Below are 15,025 nucleotides of genomic sequence, written 5' to 3' on the forward strand. Positions count from 1 at the left end.
GCCCCCAGATGGCTCAGTTGGTTGGAGCGCAACCTCTCAACCACAGGTTGCCGGTTCGACTCCCACAGGGGATGGTGGGCTGTGCCCCCTGCAACTAGCAACGGCAATTGGACCTGGAGCTGAGCTGCGCCCTCCACAACTAAGACTGAAAGGACAAAACTTGAAGCTGAACAGCACCGTCCACACCTAAGATTGAAAGGACAACACTTGACTTGGAAAAAAGTCCTGGAAGTACACACTGTTCCCCAATGGAGACCTGTACCCCTTCCCCAATTAAAAAAAAAAAATCTTTAAAAAAAAAAAAAAAAATAGTAGGTGGTTATGGTACCCAAGCAAATGGCTGTGGACAAGCCATGACTTCCTATTGAGCACCAGTGGACCGTGTGCCTCTCTACCTAAAGAGAAATCAAAACTCATACAAACTCTAACTTTAGCAGTATTGGGAAGATTCTCCAGGGTAAATCACTAAAATCCCCTTAGAAATGCTTTTTCAGTTAATCTTTGTTAACAACTTACCAATCCTGAGACCCTTCTCAGGAAAGTTCTGCAGGTAAATAACAAACTCTAAATTCCATCACTAGATAACTCCTTCCCCGAGCCACATGTCTGACATTTCTGAGAAAACTAGTGAATAATCCCAAAGACCAAATTTCCTTTCTTACCCATGCTCTGTTGGCAGGACAGCAGGCTGACTGTCTCTACAGGAGACTTCTGTGTGCCAAGCATCCTTGCAACATGAGCAGAACTTCAGGTGGCAAGAAGGGCACTCCACCAGCACAGGCTGTCCTGGGTCACCTGATGTGACATGGCACACTGTCTGACAGTCTGCGACGGGACACCACGTTCGGTAGGGGTCCAGATGAACTTCTAAAGCATAAAGAAAAAATGTGACGGTCTACCTGTCTTTCATTCAAACTTGAGGCTTTCTCCCCTTCATTTACTCTCTTTCATAGTCTAAGATTTATGGAAGCTTTGTACAACCAAGGGTGGTGATTTCTTCCTGGTGGATCCATACCTACAAGGTCATGCAGCACTGCCACATTTCTTAGAGTAGATACTAATGGACTAGATAAGCAGTGTCCTCACTAACCCAAATTTACAACTCTTTTGGAATATGTCTCACCTTTCAGCACTCAAAATAGGCAAAAATCTCAAGTCCCTTCTACAAGTATTTTGGGTACTATCTTGGAAGAAAATTGAACATGAAGAATTGACCACAGCAAAAGAAAAAAAAAATCACAAAAGAGTTTGTCCTTTTGGGCACTAAAAAATAAGTAGTGAGGTTTCTTCAGTTGTTTAGAGGGAAATTAAAAAATAAGGAAGAATCAAATAGTTTAGGGACCAAATAGTGTCAGTGTGGCTTAGCCAAAAAGTCAGATTAGCTGTCAATTTGGATAGTCTGCTGCCCTACCAATATATTATTTAGGGACAACTTGTAAACAAATAAACAAACAAACAAACAAAAAACCCCACATGCTCAAAAAAACAAAAGGTAGAGACTTTCACAGACCATAAAATGATGGTTTAGTCATACACCTCATCCGCTAATCCACGTGGCGTGCAGGAAAGAAGATAGGGTTGGGGGACGGATGATTCCATTTCTACTCAAATGTTTACAAATCTTGTTCAGTTTTCCAGTTTCTATTCAATAACAGTTCCTGTGTTCTTATCATATAATATGACCTTTAAGGGAACATATCATGTGAAATATAATGTTATTTGAGGCGTAGAGTAGCCTCTTTTTCTCTGAACCAATGTATTTTGCAAATTTTGAACTGATGAGTTTCTAGTTTTAAATCTCCTAAGGTTTGTGATTCTTGGAAATTTCCACACAGGAGGCAAAGAAAACCTAAGGGTGGTGCAAAAGGGACCTTGAAGGTTTTAAGTATGAGCTTAGTTTTAAAGGTAAGAATTTTACAAATTCAGAATCAGGGGGGGAAAGTCAGAAATGTTCCAGTAAACATTCTCCATTGATGTCTCACCTAGAAAATGCAACAATTGGATCTGTGCTAATTATACATTTTCACTCAAAAGGAGCATCCTTAAATATATTTCCTTATCTAACAATATGGGAGGTGGGGACAGGGGTTAGAGAATGATGGGCCAAATAGAATCAGAAAAGGGAAACCTATGATTCACAGATCTTCAGACCCCAAGAGAGATGAACCATCTCAGATCCCTAAGACTTTAAGACAGGCTGGTTAGAAAGACAAAGGATAGAGACACACATATATGCTCCAAGGTCTTGGCCTCTTATTTCCACACCATTTATATTTTCATCCAAACTCTTACAACTGTTTCACAAATACTAAGCCCAAAGAAATGAAGGCTGGTATGGAACTTGGAGCTAAAGCCTCCACATCAAGTATCTACTTACCATCCATTCTAAATCATAGGTCTTTAAAAGTTTGATGATAAAGGTAAGTCTGTAGGTTAGAACCATGAATAAGAAGCCAATCAAAAGCTTTCCAACTTTTATCCAACTAATGCAAAAGAAGAGATTTACACATGTAATAAAGCAGTCCAATTTTACAAGGAACTAAGTGAGCAGAGGGGAGAGTCATAGAAGACAATTTGGGAATGGCAGTCAAGGGCCTGGTCACAGATTACGATGATAAAGCCTATGTGATGAGAAGCCATTGAAGGGGACGGCCATTTTGATCAGGGGACTGCCATGATATGATTCCCATTTTCAGAAGATGACTCTGGCTACTGTAGAAAGAATAGACGTTAACGGAACAAAGTAGCAGCAGAGAGCTCAATTAGGAGGCTATTGTAGTGATCTAATCCAAGGTGATAAACTGGATTATATGTTAGAAATGGAAGTACTGAAAATTTGGAACATAGTTTGAAGATGAAACTGTCAAGATTTCCTAAATAGAGATGCAGTTAGATGCAGTCATCCCAGTATTCAACCAATGACCTAGAAAGATACCTGGAATGTAATATTCATTGCGTAAATGAATGAAGCGACATAACAGAAGTAAGAAATAATATCTGTAGATCAATTCCCTATGGTAATAAAATGGTAAACAATGGTAATAAATGTCAAAGTTCTATATTGTTCAGCCCTGCATTCAGAAACTTCCAGAAAACAGAAACAAACTACCAAGAGAGATTTTTATAGGGCATCTTGGACTCTCTTGGAAAGGAGCTTCCCCTGATGGAACAAGAATCCAGACATACAGGTCTGGCCAGGTTACACTGAAAAGGCACCTGTCCTTCAGATTACCTTTCGTCCCTGCTTCTAGAAGAGCAGCTATAAGCAAAAGTCAGTATCATTGTTTCCCCGAAAATAAGACCTAGCCAGACAATCAGCTCTAATGCATCTTTTGGAGCAAATATTAACATAAGACCCAGTCTTATATTATATAATATTATACTTATTTTACTATAATATAATATAATATTACTATAATCTTATTTTACTATTATATTAGACCGGGTCTTATATTGATATTTGCTCCAAAAGATGCATTAGAGCTGATTGTCCGGCTAGGTCTTATTTTGGGGGAAGCACGGTAGAAGCTAAAAGAGTTGTTTACTTTTTTTTAAATTATTGTAATTCCAATATGCCATTAAGAGCACAATTTAAAACACTACGACAAGTGGGGCCTACAGGCTAGATTAGCAAAAAATGAAAAAACACTGAGCGGGCATCACTCTTGGCAGCTAACAGGACTTCGCAAAAGCCAAGCCAAAAGGGAACAGATTGTGGAGACCAGTTGGGTGGGCCCAAATCGCTGAGAATGAACAAGAGCTGTCTTCTGCCCACTCTTTTCTCCACACCAACAAAAGGAAACTGAGGGGCAGGGGAGCGCCACAGGGTTAATGGGAGATTTTTAATATACTTTGTATTACTATTATGGTGAACTCAATTCTACCTCCCGGCTTTTGGCCTAGGTAACACAGTAATTACGGACATAAACAAAATGCACACATACCTAACATTTCAGGTTTACTTTCTTCCCCCTTCAAATTTCTTTTCCAAAGTTGGAAGAAAATGAACTAATGCATATTCAACTAATTTCTTCTGCATTGACAGTGATGGAAGCTTCACATCATTTTGAGATGGGGAAAAGTTGAGAAATCTAGAAAAAGAAAAACTTGGGGTCTGTGTAAATCAGCCCCCAACTAACAGTGCCCCAACACATTAATATGGACTTGCCTTAAAAGTGGTTAATTATAAATACTTACATCAGAGATAGACAAATTCATAGACTTGCACTGGACTTTACTTATGAAAATTAGGATTGATTACAGAAGTAAAGTCCCGTGACTATTTGATCTCAAGACTGCTTGTTCATGTAATTTTCGCAAGGCAGGAAATGCTATTTAAAACTCTTTTCTACTTCTGTATTCTGACAAGTATTGGGAAGTAGAAACATTCTCATAAAATAAAACTGCCATGAACCTAAAGACCATGTCTGATGACTGTTTTGTTTGTAAAAACTTAACTCAAGACCCTTGGTTTTCCCACCTGGAACTATCCGTATCAGATATGTGGAGTCTGTTATTCTGTAGTGTATTCCCTCCACTCACATGAGTGGTTTTTCTGCCATCCTCTACCATTGTGAGGCTATGACCAAAAAGACATCACATGAATTTTTATTATTGCGGGAAACACCAGGCACCCAAGCTAATTTAATCATCCACTGAAATAAATCAAACTGTTTTAACTTTTATGACCCACTGCATTTTTAATTATGCCAAACTTAATTTGCTTTTTGACATCTCAAAGAACAAAGGTCTTCTGCAAATAGTTAAAATGCAATTAAGTTAAACTGATTAGAATTAACATCTGTGACAGTAAATATACTCAAACAGAGGTGGCCATCGGCAGAGGAGTTGCTCTCAAGATAGTTGAAGAGAATTACAGAATTTCAAACTTTGGGAAACAACTTTTGAGGTTACTGCTATATTAGTACCCATAGAAGTTAGGAGTTTGCATAATGGGGTTAGTGAGTATATGACGGGATCAAGCCTTTTTCACTCCTAGAATACCATTCTCTATGTAAAAATATAATCATGCTATTAAATAGATTTTACTTTCCACTATCACCATGGAAACCTTTTTCTTCAAAGCAGCAACTTTGAATGCTCCATCTCAGCAAGTCATGATCTCCTTGGAGGAGGTCAGAGAAAGTGGATTCATGCTTATAGTGAGAGTATAATGAAGGAAGGAAACAGATATGATAGGTGGTGTAAGGAATCTGCATTGATCATCAAATTTCTATACAACTGTCTAGAATCTAGGAAAACAAGGATGGAAGCATGCTGAAAAAGATTTGAATAAGGACAAAAAGAAAAGAGAAATGATATTATTATGCTATACACTCAGTCCAAAGGATGATCTAGATTCTGAAAGATGCTTTCTTAGTTGAATTTAGAAAACTGAGGAAAAGATAAGATTTAGTGGTGGCAATGATGATTAATAACAACAGTAACAATAATGGCACTGACAATTGACAGAATGGACATTGTGATACACAATGTTAACTAATGTATTCTCTACAGGAGCCCTAGGATAATCATTCCACTATTATACCTAATTTATAGATGAGGAAAGGGAACTGCATAAAGGGTGCAGCAAACATTTAATATTGTTCCTCTCCTTAGGGTCTCCTTTAGAAATGTCTTGCAGATATTTCAGTTTTCCCAGGAAAGCTGAAACATCTAGAGGGTGCTATTTTAGATTTAAAACTGATCAACAAGAAAGAACTGGATGGTAAAGTAGAGGAAACTTGAAGCTGAGGAGGAAGTATTAGCATTTAAAAAGACAGAATAGCTTAGGAAGGAAACCGTACACGTAGTCATACATGTACCACAAAACACCAGAAAAGCAGGCTCAACCCATTCACAATATTAGTATTTAATACATCCCAAGATCCCCTTCTGAACAGTTTCACAAAAAATGTTTTCATGGCATAGACCTCAAAGTCACCTAGCTGGTAGGTCTATTATGTAAAAATGAGGTATATAATTTAGATAAAGATTACCCTAATCAAGTAAATTCCATTATGTAGCACTGTATTAACTTAAATTTACTCTTACTCAGAATGTCCATTTTCTAGTAATAATTATTTGTAATGGGTAATAATGAAGAATTACATGATTGTAAATTGCCTTCCAAAATCACCTAAGATCAAATGTCTGAGTCCCAGTTTTCTTTTCTATAAAATGAGGGAATTGAATGAAATGGTCACCAGATTTAACATACTTCCAAACTTTACCGTAGTAAACGATATCTAATTAAATTACAGAGTTTTACAGTTTGGTAGTTCCAAAAACTGAACAGAGAGGGGGCAGCCGATTAGCTCAGTTGGTTAGAGCGCGGTAAGGTCGCCTGTTCGATCCCCACATGGGTCACTGTGAGCTGGGCCCTCCACAACTAGATGGAAACAACTACTTGACTTGGAGCTGATGGGTCCTGGAAAAACACACTTAAAATAAATAATAAATAAATAAACAAACAAACAAACAAACCGAATATAGAATTACCATATGACCCAGCAATTTCTCTCCTAGCTATATACCCAAAAGAATTGAAAGAGGGGCCTCAAACAGATACTTGTACCCCAATATTCAGTGTAGCATTATTCACAATAGTCAAAACGTAGACACAACCAAAGCATCCATCAACAGATGAACGGATAAACAAAATGTGGTATATACACACAATGGAATGTTATTCAGCCATAAAACAAAATGAAGTTTTGGTACAAGCTATGACATAGATGAACCTTCAAAACATTATATTAAGTGAAATAAGCCAGGAAAATATTGTATGATTCTTATATGAAATATCTAGACTAGGCAAATTCATAGGGACAGAAAGTAGATTAGAAGTTACCAGAGGCTTGGAGAAGAGGGGAATGAGAAGTTATTATTTAATGGTTACAGAGTTGCTGCTTGGGGTAATAAAAGTTTTGGAAATAGATGGTGGTGATGGTTGTACAAACACTGTGAATGTTCTTAAGGTCACTGAATTACACACCTAAAATGGGTGAAATGGTAAATTTTACATTATATATATAGTACCCCAATACAAAATTATAGAATTTAAACATTTTTATAGATCAGGAAGCTTAGACACAGTCTATGTGATCCTAGGCAAGTCTCAGCCTCTCCAATTTTCAATTTCTTTATCCACTAAATAAAATAACAAAATCAATTGTCAATTCATGGGAATCTCTTGTGGGCATCTCCCCAGAACTCGTAAAAAAAAAAATAATTCCATGTATGAATGATACTATGTGATCAACTTATAATGAATGTATCATAGCAGAGATATGCAAGATCACCTATAAAAAACAGACTGGCTTCAAAACCTGCCCAACTTGATTATAACCAGGCCAAATATATTATCACATTTAATGAAGAAATAAGCCAATCCACAAGTAGGGCTGAACACTACAAGAACATCAAAAGTCCCAGTCACAAAGCAAAGCTGTGGTGACCTCTAACCAAGCACTACTTGGGGAAGAGTGAGAGTCTCGGACAATGACTTTCCATGTGTACCTTGTTTATGGCAAGGCTATTGCTATTGCAAAGGTGGATGCGGCCCTGAAATGCATATTACTAAGTGAAAGAAGCCAATATGAGAAAGCCACATACTGTATGATTCCAACTCGAAGACATCCTGAAAAAGACACAACTATGGAGACATTAAAAAAATCATTGCTTGCTTGCAAGGTGTTGGGGAGGGAGGAAGGGATGAACAGACAGAGCACAGAGGAATTTTAGTGCAGTAAACTACTCTGTATGACACTATAATGGTGTATACATATCGTTATAAATTTGCCCAAACTCAAAGAATGTAACACACACACACACACACACACACACACACACACACACACACACACACACACACACACACGATGGATATGGTCAAATAACTTCAAACATCCTAATCCTGCTGACAAAAAGACACTAACAATATTTATTTCAATATGAGGATATTTCCTAGAGAATGTTATGATTATCTAATCTTAGGAAAAAGGATATAGGAGAGAACTGCTGAGTATACTTTAGTGTAAAAGGTGCTACTCTGAAGTTATTAGCATTTTTATTACCAACAACTTAATATTTTGAAAACTAAGACACAGAAAGCACTCAAAGAACTATCGTACATGTATTAATTCACTTAATCCTCATTCCAAACCCACGGTGTAGGGATTGTCATTATCCCCATTTTACAGGTGAGGAAACTGAAGTACAGAAACTATGTAACTTGCCCAAGGCCATACGGCTAGTAAGCTGCAGAGCCCGCATTCCCACCCAGGCTCTTAGCCACCACTTTTTAAAATAAACTGAAACTTGTTATTTATCAATGACAACCAACCTACAGAAAGTTTTAATTCCTGGAACTATTAGAATTGGTGTAATTACAAAAAGGCATTTTAGCTAATAAGTATGTCCCTAAATGTGATCAAGAGGAATAAGGCCTAACAGCTAGGGCAGCGGGGTGGGGTGGGTATGCAGGAGGTTGGTGGAGAGGTACATATGGGGCAAAGGAGTGCCATAAACAGGCTGAGCCCTGGTTACTGAGGCGAACTAGTGAGCTAACAGGTCTCACCATTTCCAACCTAACTCCTTGGACTTTCTCCAGTCAAGAGGCCCAAAATCATGGCACTCGTTACCAGCCACATCCATCCATGAGTGAATACTTAAAATGTCTCTGTTCCAATAGTCATTTATTTTTATAATGGAGGACATTAGAATAAAGTGGGAGCATGGCAGGGCAGATGTTTGACACCATTCTCATCTGCAGCTATCACATCCAACAAATCAGCCTCTGATGTTATAATGCTCAATCTAATCATCCCACGTAGATGGATTAGGGCCAATACAAACTACCCATCATTAATTTCTCTAGTTAGCTCAGAATCTACACAGGACAGATGCATCAGGCTGTATCTTCATCCATTAAACTTAAAATTCATCTGACTCTGCTGGTTCTGATACTGTGTTTGACAACATTCTATTTCCTAGCGTCCTATCTGCATCTTCCTATAGAGCAAAAATGGAATTCAAGCAATCTAGCCCAAGAATTTTTAAGTGAATTTCACTAAATATATCAGTCTTATAAATTTAGTTAAATGACCTACCCATGAGAAATGAATGATTCTGCTTTTGTCTTGCTGAAAAAAATAAGCGTAGGAGACTAAACCAGATCTTGGTTCTACATAGTGAATGCCATCTTGTGACTCCCCCGCAAGTATTCCTACCCTTACTCCCTTCATGCTCTACATGGTTTTCTTTCTTTTTTCATGTAAGAATTATATGTCAGGATAGTTGCAAAAATTAAATGAGATAAAGGTAATTGTGTTTATCAAACCTACTGGCACAAGATAAATAAATGTACATTTTTCCCCCTATCCTCATCTCTGGACTTTTTACGAATCCAGATTAAAAAGTTCGCAATCAAAAACTGTATGTTTATTTTATATACTCAATGAGACTACACTGGTCCAAAGAGTTCTAAAGGGAAACAATTCTCTAGTTCTCAGATATGGAAACACAGACCATTTAGTTCAAGAACATATTAGGGTGTGACGGGAGGAAAAGGGCAACTAAAAAAGATCTATGAGAAGCCAAAAGGAGTAAAAAAACAAAATAATTCCTACAGATAAAAAGGCAGTATAAATGGAAAAGCTATATTAATTACCCCAAGCCCAAAGACAGGAAGAAAATTAGTCCAGCACATTGTAAATCCCATTAGAATGATACACTCAGCCATCACTATAATTACAAATGTAGTACTAAAAGAACAAATGGTAAATATTATAAGGAGCAGTAAAAATGTTTGGGTGGATTAATGTTTTGAAGTGATCTTCGTGAGTAGGAAAATTGTCAGTAAAACCAATTTTGAGGTCACTTTCCTTTGTAGTAATAGTACTGTTACTGTGAAACTAGCCAACTTTTGCAGAACCTCTCTCACGTGAGCCAAAGTAAAAATACAAAACAAACAATATAAGGAAAGCTCTATTTCCTGCTAGTCTGTATTTTTTCTGGCTGTGGCCAGAGAGAGTTGAAATTTTATGTTGCAATTACAGTTTTCCTCTTTCGGAGTGCCTGATGACTTTGTTGACAGCCCACAGTGGCCTTCATCTTCCATGTAAATTAGCGTAAAGATGACACATGTAAAATCACATTCATCATCAGGATAAAAAGAGGACTGCATACATACCTCGTTCAAATTTCAACCGCTGATAAAGTTGAAATTGATCCACAGGTACCAAACAGGCAATCTGAAAACAAAGACAATAGAAAGATGAGCTTTCAGTCATCGGAGCCCTGAGTTACCAGCCTTTTATGATCTCTCCTTCTTGTTTCACTTATTGTATATTCTCTATACAATTTGTTTGCAAACTTCTTTTTCTCTACATGGAACACAGCACCAATCCCCAAGTCATCCCCAATCCTCTGTCATGGATAGGAGTCACTCAAGGCACCAGTTACAGAACTCTCTGACCATCTTCCATTCTTTGATCAGTGGCTACTAAGACCAGACAAAGAAATTTTTGGATTTCCTAAATTATTTGTGTGCATATAGAAAAGATGCTCTTTTTCTCACGAGATTCATTTAAGACATTTTTAAAGGGTTATAGTTTGAGCTTTAGGACTCTTAAAAATTAAGGTCCAGTTAGCTAATGCCTCAGAAATGATAAAAACTTCATTTGTCACCTAGGGAACAGCACCTTCTGAGCAATACAAAAATCATTTCTTCTGACAAAAATCACTTCGTGGGGCCCTTGGTTATCATGCATTGCCAAACATGCCCTAGTAGAAAAGAAGTGCCTAAGACATTCCTTGTGGCTAGATTCCCATTTCCAGCTCAGATGTAAATGGGAACCAAAGATTTCCTAGTAAAGAACAATGATTCGTATCTAACCAAATGACACTTTAACCATTTTTAAATTGCATTTCACAGTCAGATACAGGCAAAACTAACTGCTCTTAAACTGGCATTCTAAAAATAATAATTCCATTGACGTCAACATGCAAGTACATTCACATTGCTTAAAAGATTTATAACTGAGAAAAATCAAAGGATTTGATAGTAGGTTTCCAGACATTCAGCAAGTTGATACAGGACACAGTCTTAGCCTTGGCAAATCTGACTCTAAGGCATGACATATTTTTTGGTATACATATGTCTCGATGGAAGTTCTTGTAACTAAAGGAAGTCTGCTTTGAGAAAACCGAAGTGAAAAAATGAGACAGCTAAAATGACACTAAACAAATATAATACATTTTGAAAGGTATTCAACATCTAATCCTCCCCCTCATACACACTCAAAAAAATCAATTTGTTTATTTTGTAAATGAATTAAACTAAGTTAGCTAAAATACATGAAGAGCAATAAAACAGGCAAGTTCCATCTTCTCCATTTCAAGCAAAGTGTGGTAAAACAAATTTAATTATAATATTTTTCTCCAGCTGGGAGAATAATGTTCTGGCACCTTAAAAAAATGCTCATTAGCAATTACTATAAAAAATATGGTTAATTTCGTTATGTGTATTTTACCGTAATTTTTTAAAAGTATGGTTAGACTTTTATTATAGTGAAAGCCACTTTTGTTTCATCTGTTATAATACTACCTGGACAGGTTCCCTAAAAGACAAAGGTGTCTCAAATAAAATGCAGAGTTGGAGACAGAAGGTGCAGGCAAGTGAAAGCGTGGGAGGCAATCAGGAATCAGAGTTCAGCTCCTGACCTAGACATTGCTTCATTTTAGGTGGAAGACAAATAATCTAATACTACTTCAACTTTTGGGCCAAGGTGACTTGGGGGATGATACTATCTGGGCCGAGAGACCTTAGTGATAGTATATAAGTCTATTTTTAACACCCCCCCAAAAAAACAACCTATCGGAGGTTTTTGATTCTATGGGACACTTCTGTACTCTACTTGACACCATCTAAAATTGTTTCTGGACTGATGAAGAATTTCTTCAAACCCCTCAAAATCAACCCCTACAAATTCTGATGATTTTCAATGACAAGCTGAGTCAAATACAGTTTATAAAAGTCAAAACAAACAGGACATAAAATATTTTAGACACAGATGAAATACTGAGAAAAAAATGACAGAAATTAATGCAATAAAAAGTCAACAACAGTAGAGGTGGATGTTTAAGGTTACACATAAATTTCATCAGAGGACACATTACTGCCAACGGGGAGGTCAGAGGTCTCCAATTTTTTTCTCTTTCACTCTATTTTGAATCTCCTATTTATTATTATTTTTTTAGGTCGAATGTTTATATGGAATTAAGGCTTACTAAGGTAAATTAATTTTTCTATTGAAATGTGTGACAAAAAAAATTAGTTCTATCATTCCTCACTCTGTTTGATACTTTTGAAATAAAGATAATTCCCCAAACACACCATTCTTTTCCCCATCCCCACCACTTAGACTTGCATCTTCTCCACGGACCCACTGACAGTCTACTATAGGTAAAGCACTAGCTGGAAACCTAGGGATACAAAAGAGGAAGGAGGACAGAAACTGCCCGCAAGGGACTTAAATTACTCCTGAGACAATAAACATCACAAATTTTAAAAAAGATCTACTCCTTGATCTTATCATTTGTTGGATTTCACAGATTAGAGCAATTTGCCACAATGTTTCTATCTCACTTTTGGCTTTAGATGAGAGAAAGCTGGATCAGATTTTTTAAAAAAGGAAAAAAAAAGATCCAAAGTATAACTAATTCCCGGTTCCATTGTCATTTGGAACTAAGTCCTTATTGCTCAAGGTCTTTTAAAATTATAAAATTGGGATGTTTTAGGATGATTATTGAAGGCTCAATCAGGCCACAGGTTAAAGGGCTACGCCTTTTTAAAAAACATTAAAAAAAAAAAAAAACGACTCACAAGGACTCTAAAATTGATTGTGAAACTGAAAATCCTAGAGAATAAGAGATTGTAAGAGCTGTCTTGTGGTATGCAATTATCCTCTTCCTGCCAACAGAGAAATTCCAAATCATTCAAAATCATACCAGGACATTCCTTTTTAACTTTTTTATTTTGAAATAATTTTAGACCTACAAAAAGTTGCAAAAATTGTACACAGTTCCTAAATCCCATCCCCCCAATGTCTCCTAATGTTAACACCTTACATAACCATAGTTAATAATTAAAATAATGAAATTTTCATTGATACAAAATAATTACTCTGCAGGCCTTATTCAGATTTCACAAATTGCCCCACAATGTTGTTGTTTTTTCAGTCCAAGATCCAGCTGAGACTACCACCCTGCATTCAGTTCCCAGGTCTCCTTAGCCTTCTCGAATCTGGGGCAGTTCCTCAGTCTGTGTTTGCCTTTCATGGCCTTGACATGTTTGAAGAGTGCAGGCCAGTTATTTTGTATGATGTTCTCCAATCTGGGTTTGTCTGATGTTTCCTCATGACTAGGTTAAGACTGTGCATTTTTGGCAAGAAGATCACAGAAGTAATATTGTGTGATCGGGAGGTACATGAGGGCAACCTGTCTCGTCACTGGTGCTGTTAACTTTCTAACTTGGTTAAGGTGGTATCTGCCAGGATGCTCCACCCTTTGTAATCAACAAGTATCCTGTAGGGAGATATTTGGAGATTCTGCAAATATCCTGTTTTTCATCATACCTTTGCCCGCTACTTTTTGTGTCTATCGATAATTCTTGCCTATGATAATTATTACTGTGTTATTAGCTTAATGATGATTTTCTATATCCATCACTCACTCTGTATGTGTTCATTAGACTTCTACTGTATGGAAGAACTGTGCCTTCTCCCCCATTTATTTGTTTAGGTCAGTATGGACTACTGATATTTACTTTACTCCGTGGTTTCTAATCCAAATCCATATTCAAGCAGTAGAACCAAATCCATATTCAAGCAGTAGAAACAAAGATATATATCTTCTCAATGATCAAAAGACTACTTCCCTCAGTTCAACTACTAAAAAAAATACTTAACCTGATTTAAAGTTGTTTTTTGCTATTTCTCCTTTGAAATTTGGCTAATCTACCTGTTAAACAAAAATTTCTCTCTCATCCTATCCAAGTATGGAAGAGTTTTCCTCATTATCATTCTAGAAATTCTTTCCAAAAAGAAAAAAAAAATTAATTCAATGAGAAAATAAATTCAGTTTCATTTTAATAGAACAAAAGCAATAATATCAGAACAATAACAATGAAAAGTTACTAACTACTGATAATCACCATCTTTTTTTTTTTTCTGGTAAAAATAAACCTGGGGATACTTATTAGAACCCAGTTCCTACTCTGCTGAAAGTCTTCACTTTCCATTCCATTCCTCCTATAGCAGAGCCTAACCAGGGAAGTTAGAATATACCTACACGTGGGAGGGGCTGGAGCTGTTATACCTAACAGTGAATTGGATACATCCACAACTGAGAAGAAATCAAAAGTGAGGCATACCCTGTTTACCATTATCTACTATGACCATAATATCTGAGCAGACCTCACCACTGACATTGAAACTAGTCCTAGAAAAATCAAAGATAAAAAGGGTGTAAACAGGGGAGCCTGCTTGCTAGAGAAGCATTTATGCTGAAAGTGGCATGTGTTCCCACAAGAAATATTGATTAATACAACATATAGTCTTTTAGTTAGGAAAACGAAATGGTTAAATCATAGAAAGAAGCTAGGGATCGGCTTCATGTAAGTACTGCCCCTCAAAGTCTAGAAAGCCAGCACAGAAGACAAGGGTGAGGGAGCAGGGAGAGTGGTGAGAAAACCCAGACTTCACTTGGTTTGGCCCTTTAAATCATACCTCTGCTACAGTTGCTTTTAAAAATTAAAGGACAAGGCTGAACATGAAATACAACAGGCCAGTATATCTGGAGATGGAACTAACTCCTAGTAGATCAGTACAGCATGTCAAGGTTTTGGCAAATCTTGAGCTGCTATGACTTGCAAAACTACTGGCAAGAGAAACAGTACTAGTCTCATGGGTTAAGTGTCCAATCACATTAATACAGAAACTAAGAATGTTTCCTATCTCAA

At 37.0% G+C, this 15,025-nt stretch overlaps 1 protein-coding gene across 5 annotated transcripts in view; it reads right to left on the reverse strand.

The window, feature by feature from the left end:
* RNF144B (ring finger protein 144B) overlaps positions 1-15,025 on the reverse strand; it is a 168,817-nt gene that overhangs the window by 15,979 nt on the left and 137,813 nt on the right. For all 5 annotated transcript variants that reach the window (XM_074335176.1, XM_019734276.2, XM_074335175.1 and 2 more), the window contains 2 exons: positions 10,196-10,256; positions 663-867 (listed from right to left, as the gene is read on the reverse strand). In XM_074335176.1, the coding sequence (XP_074191277.1) occupies positions 663-867; positions 10,196-10,256 (266 nt within the window). The remainder of the gene's footprint in view (positions 1-662; positions 868-10,195; positions 10,257-15,025) is intronic.

The sequence above is a fragment of the Rhinolophus sinicus genome, linkage group LG06, assembly GCF_036562045.2.
Source record: "Rhinolophus sinicus isolate RSC01 linkage group LG06, ASM3656204v1, whole genome shotgun sequence".
Lineage (NCBI taxonomy): Eukaryota > Metazoa > Chordata > Mammalia > Chiroptera > Rhinolophidae > Rhinolophus > Rhinolophus sinicus.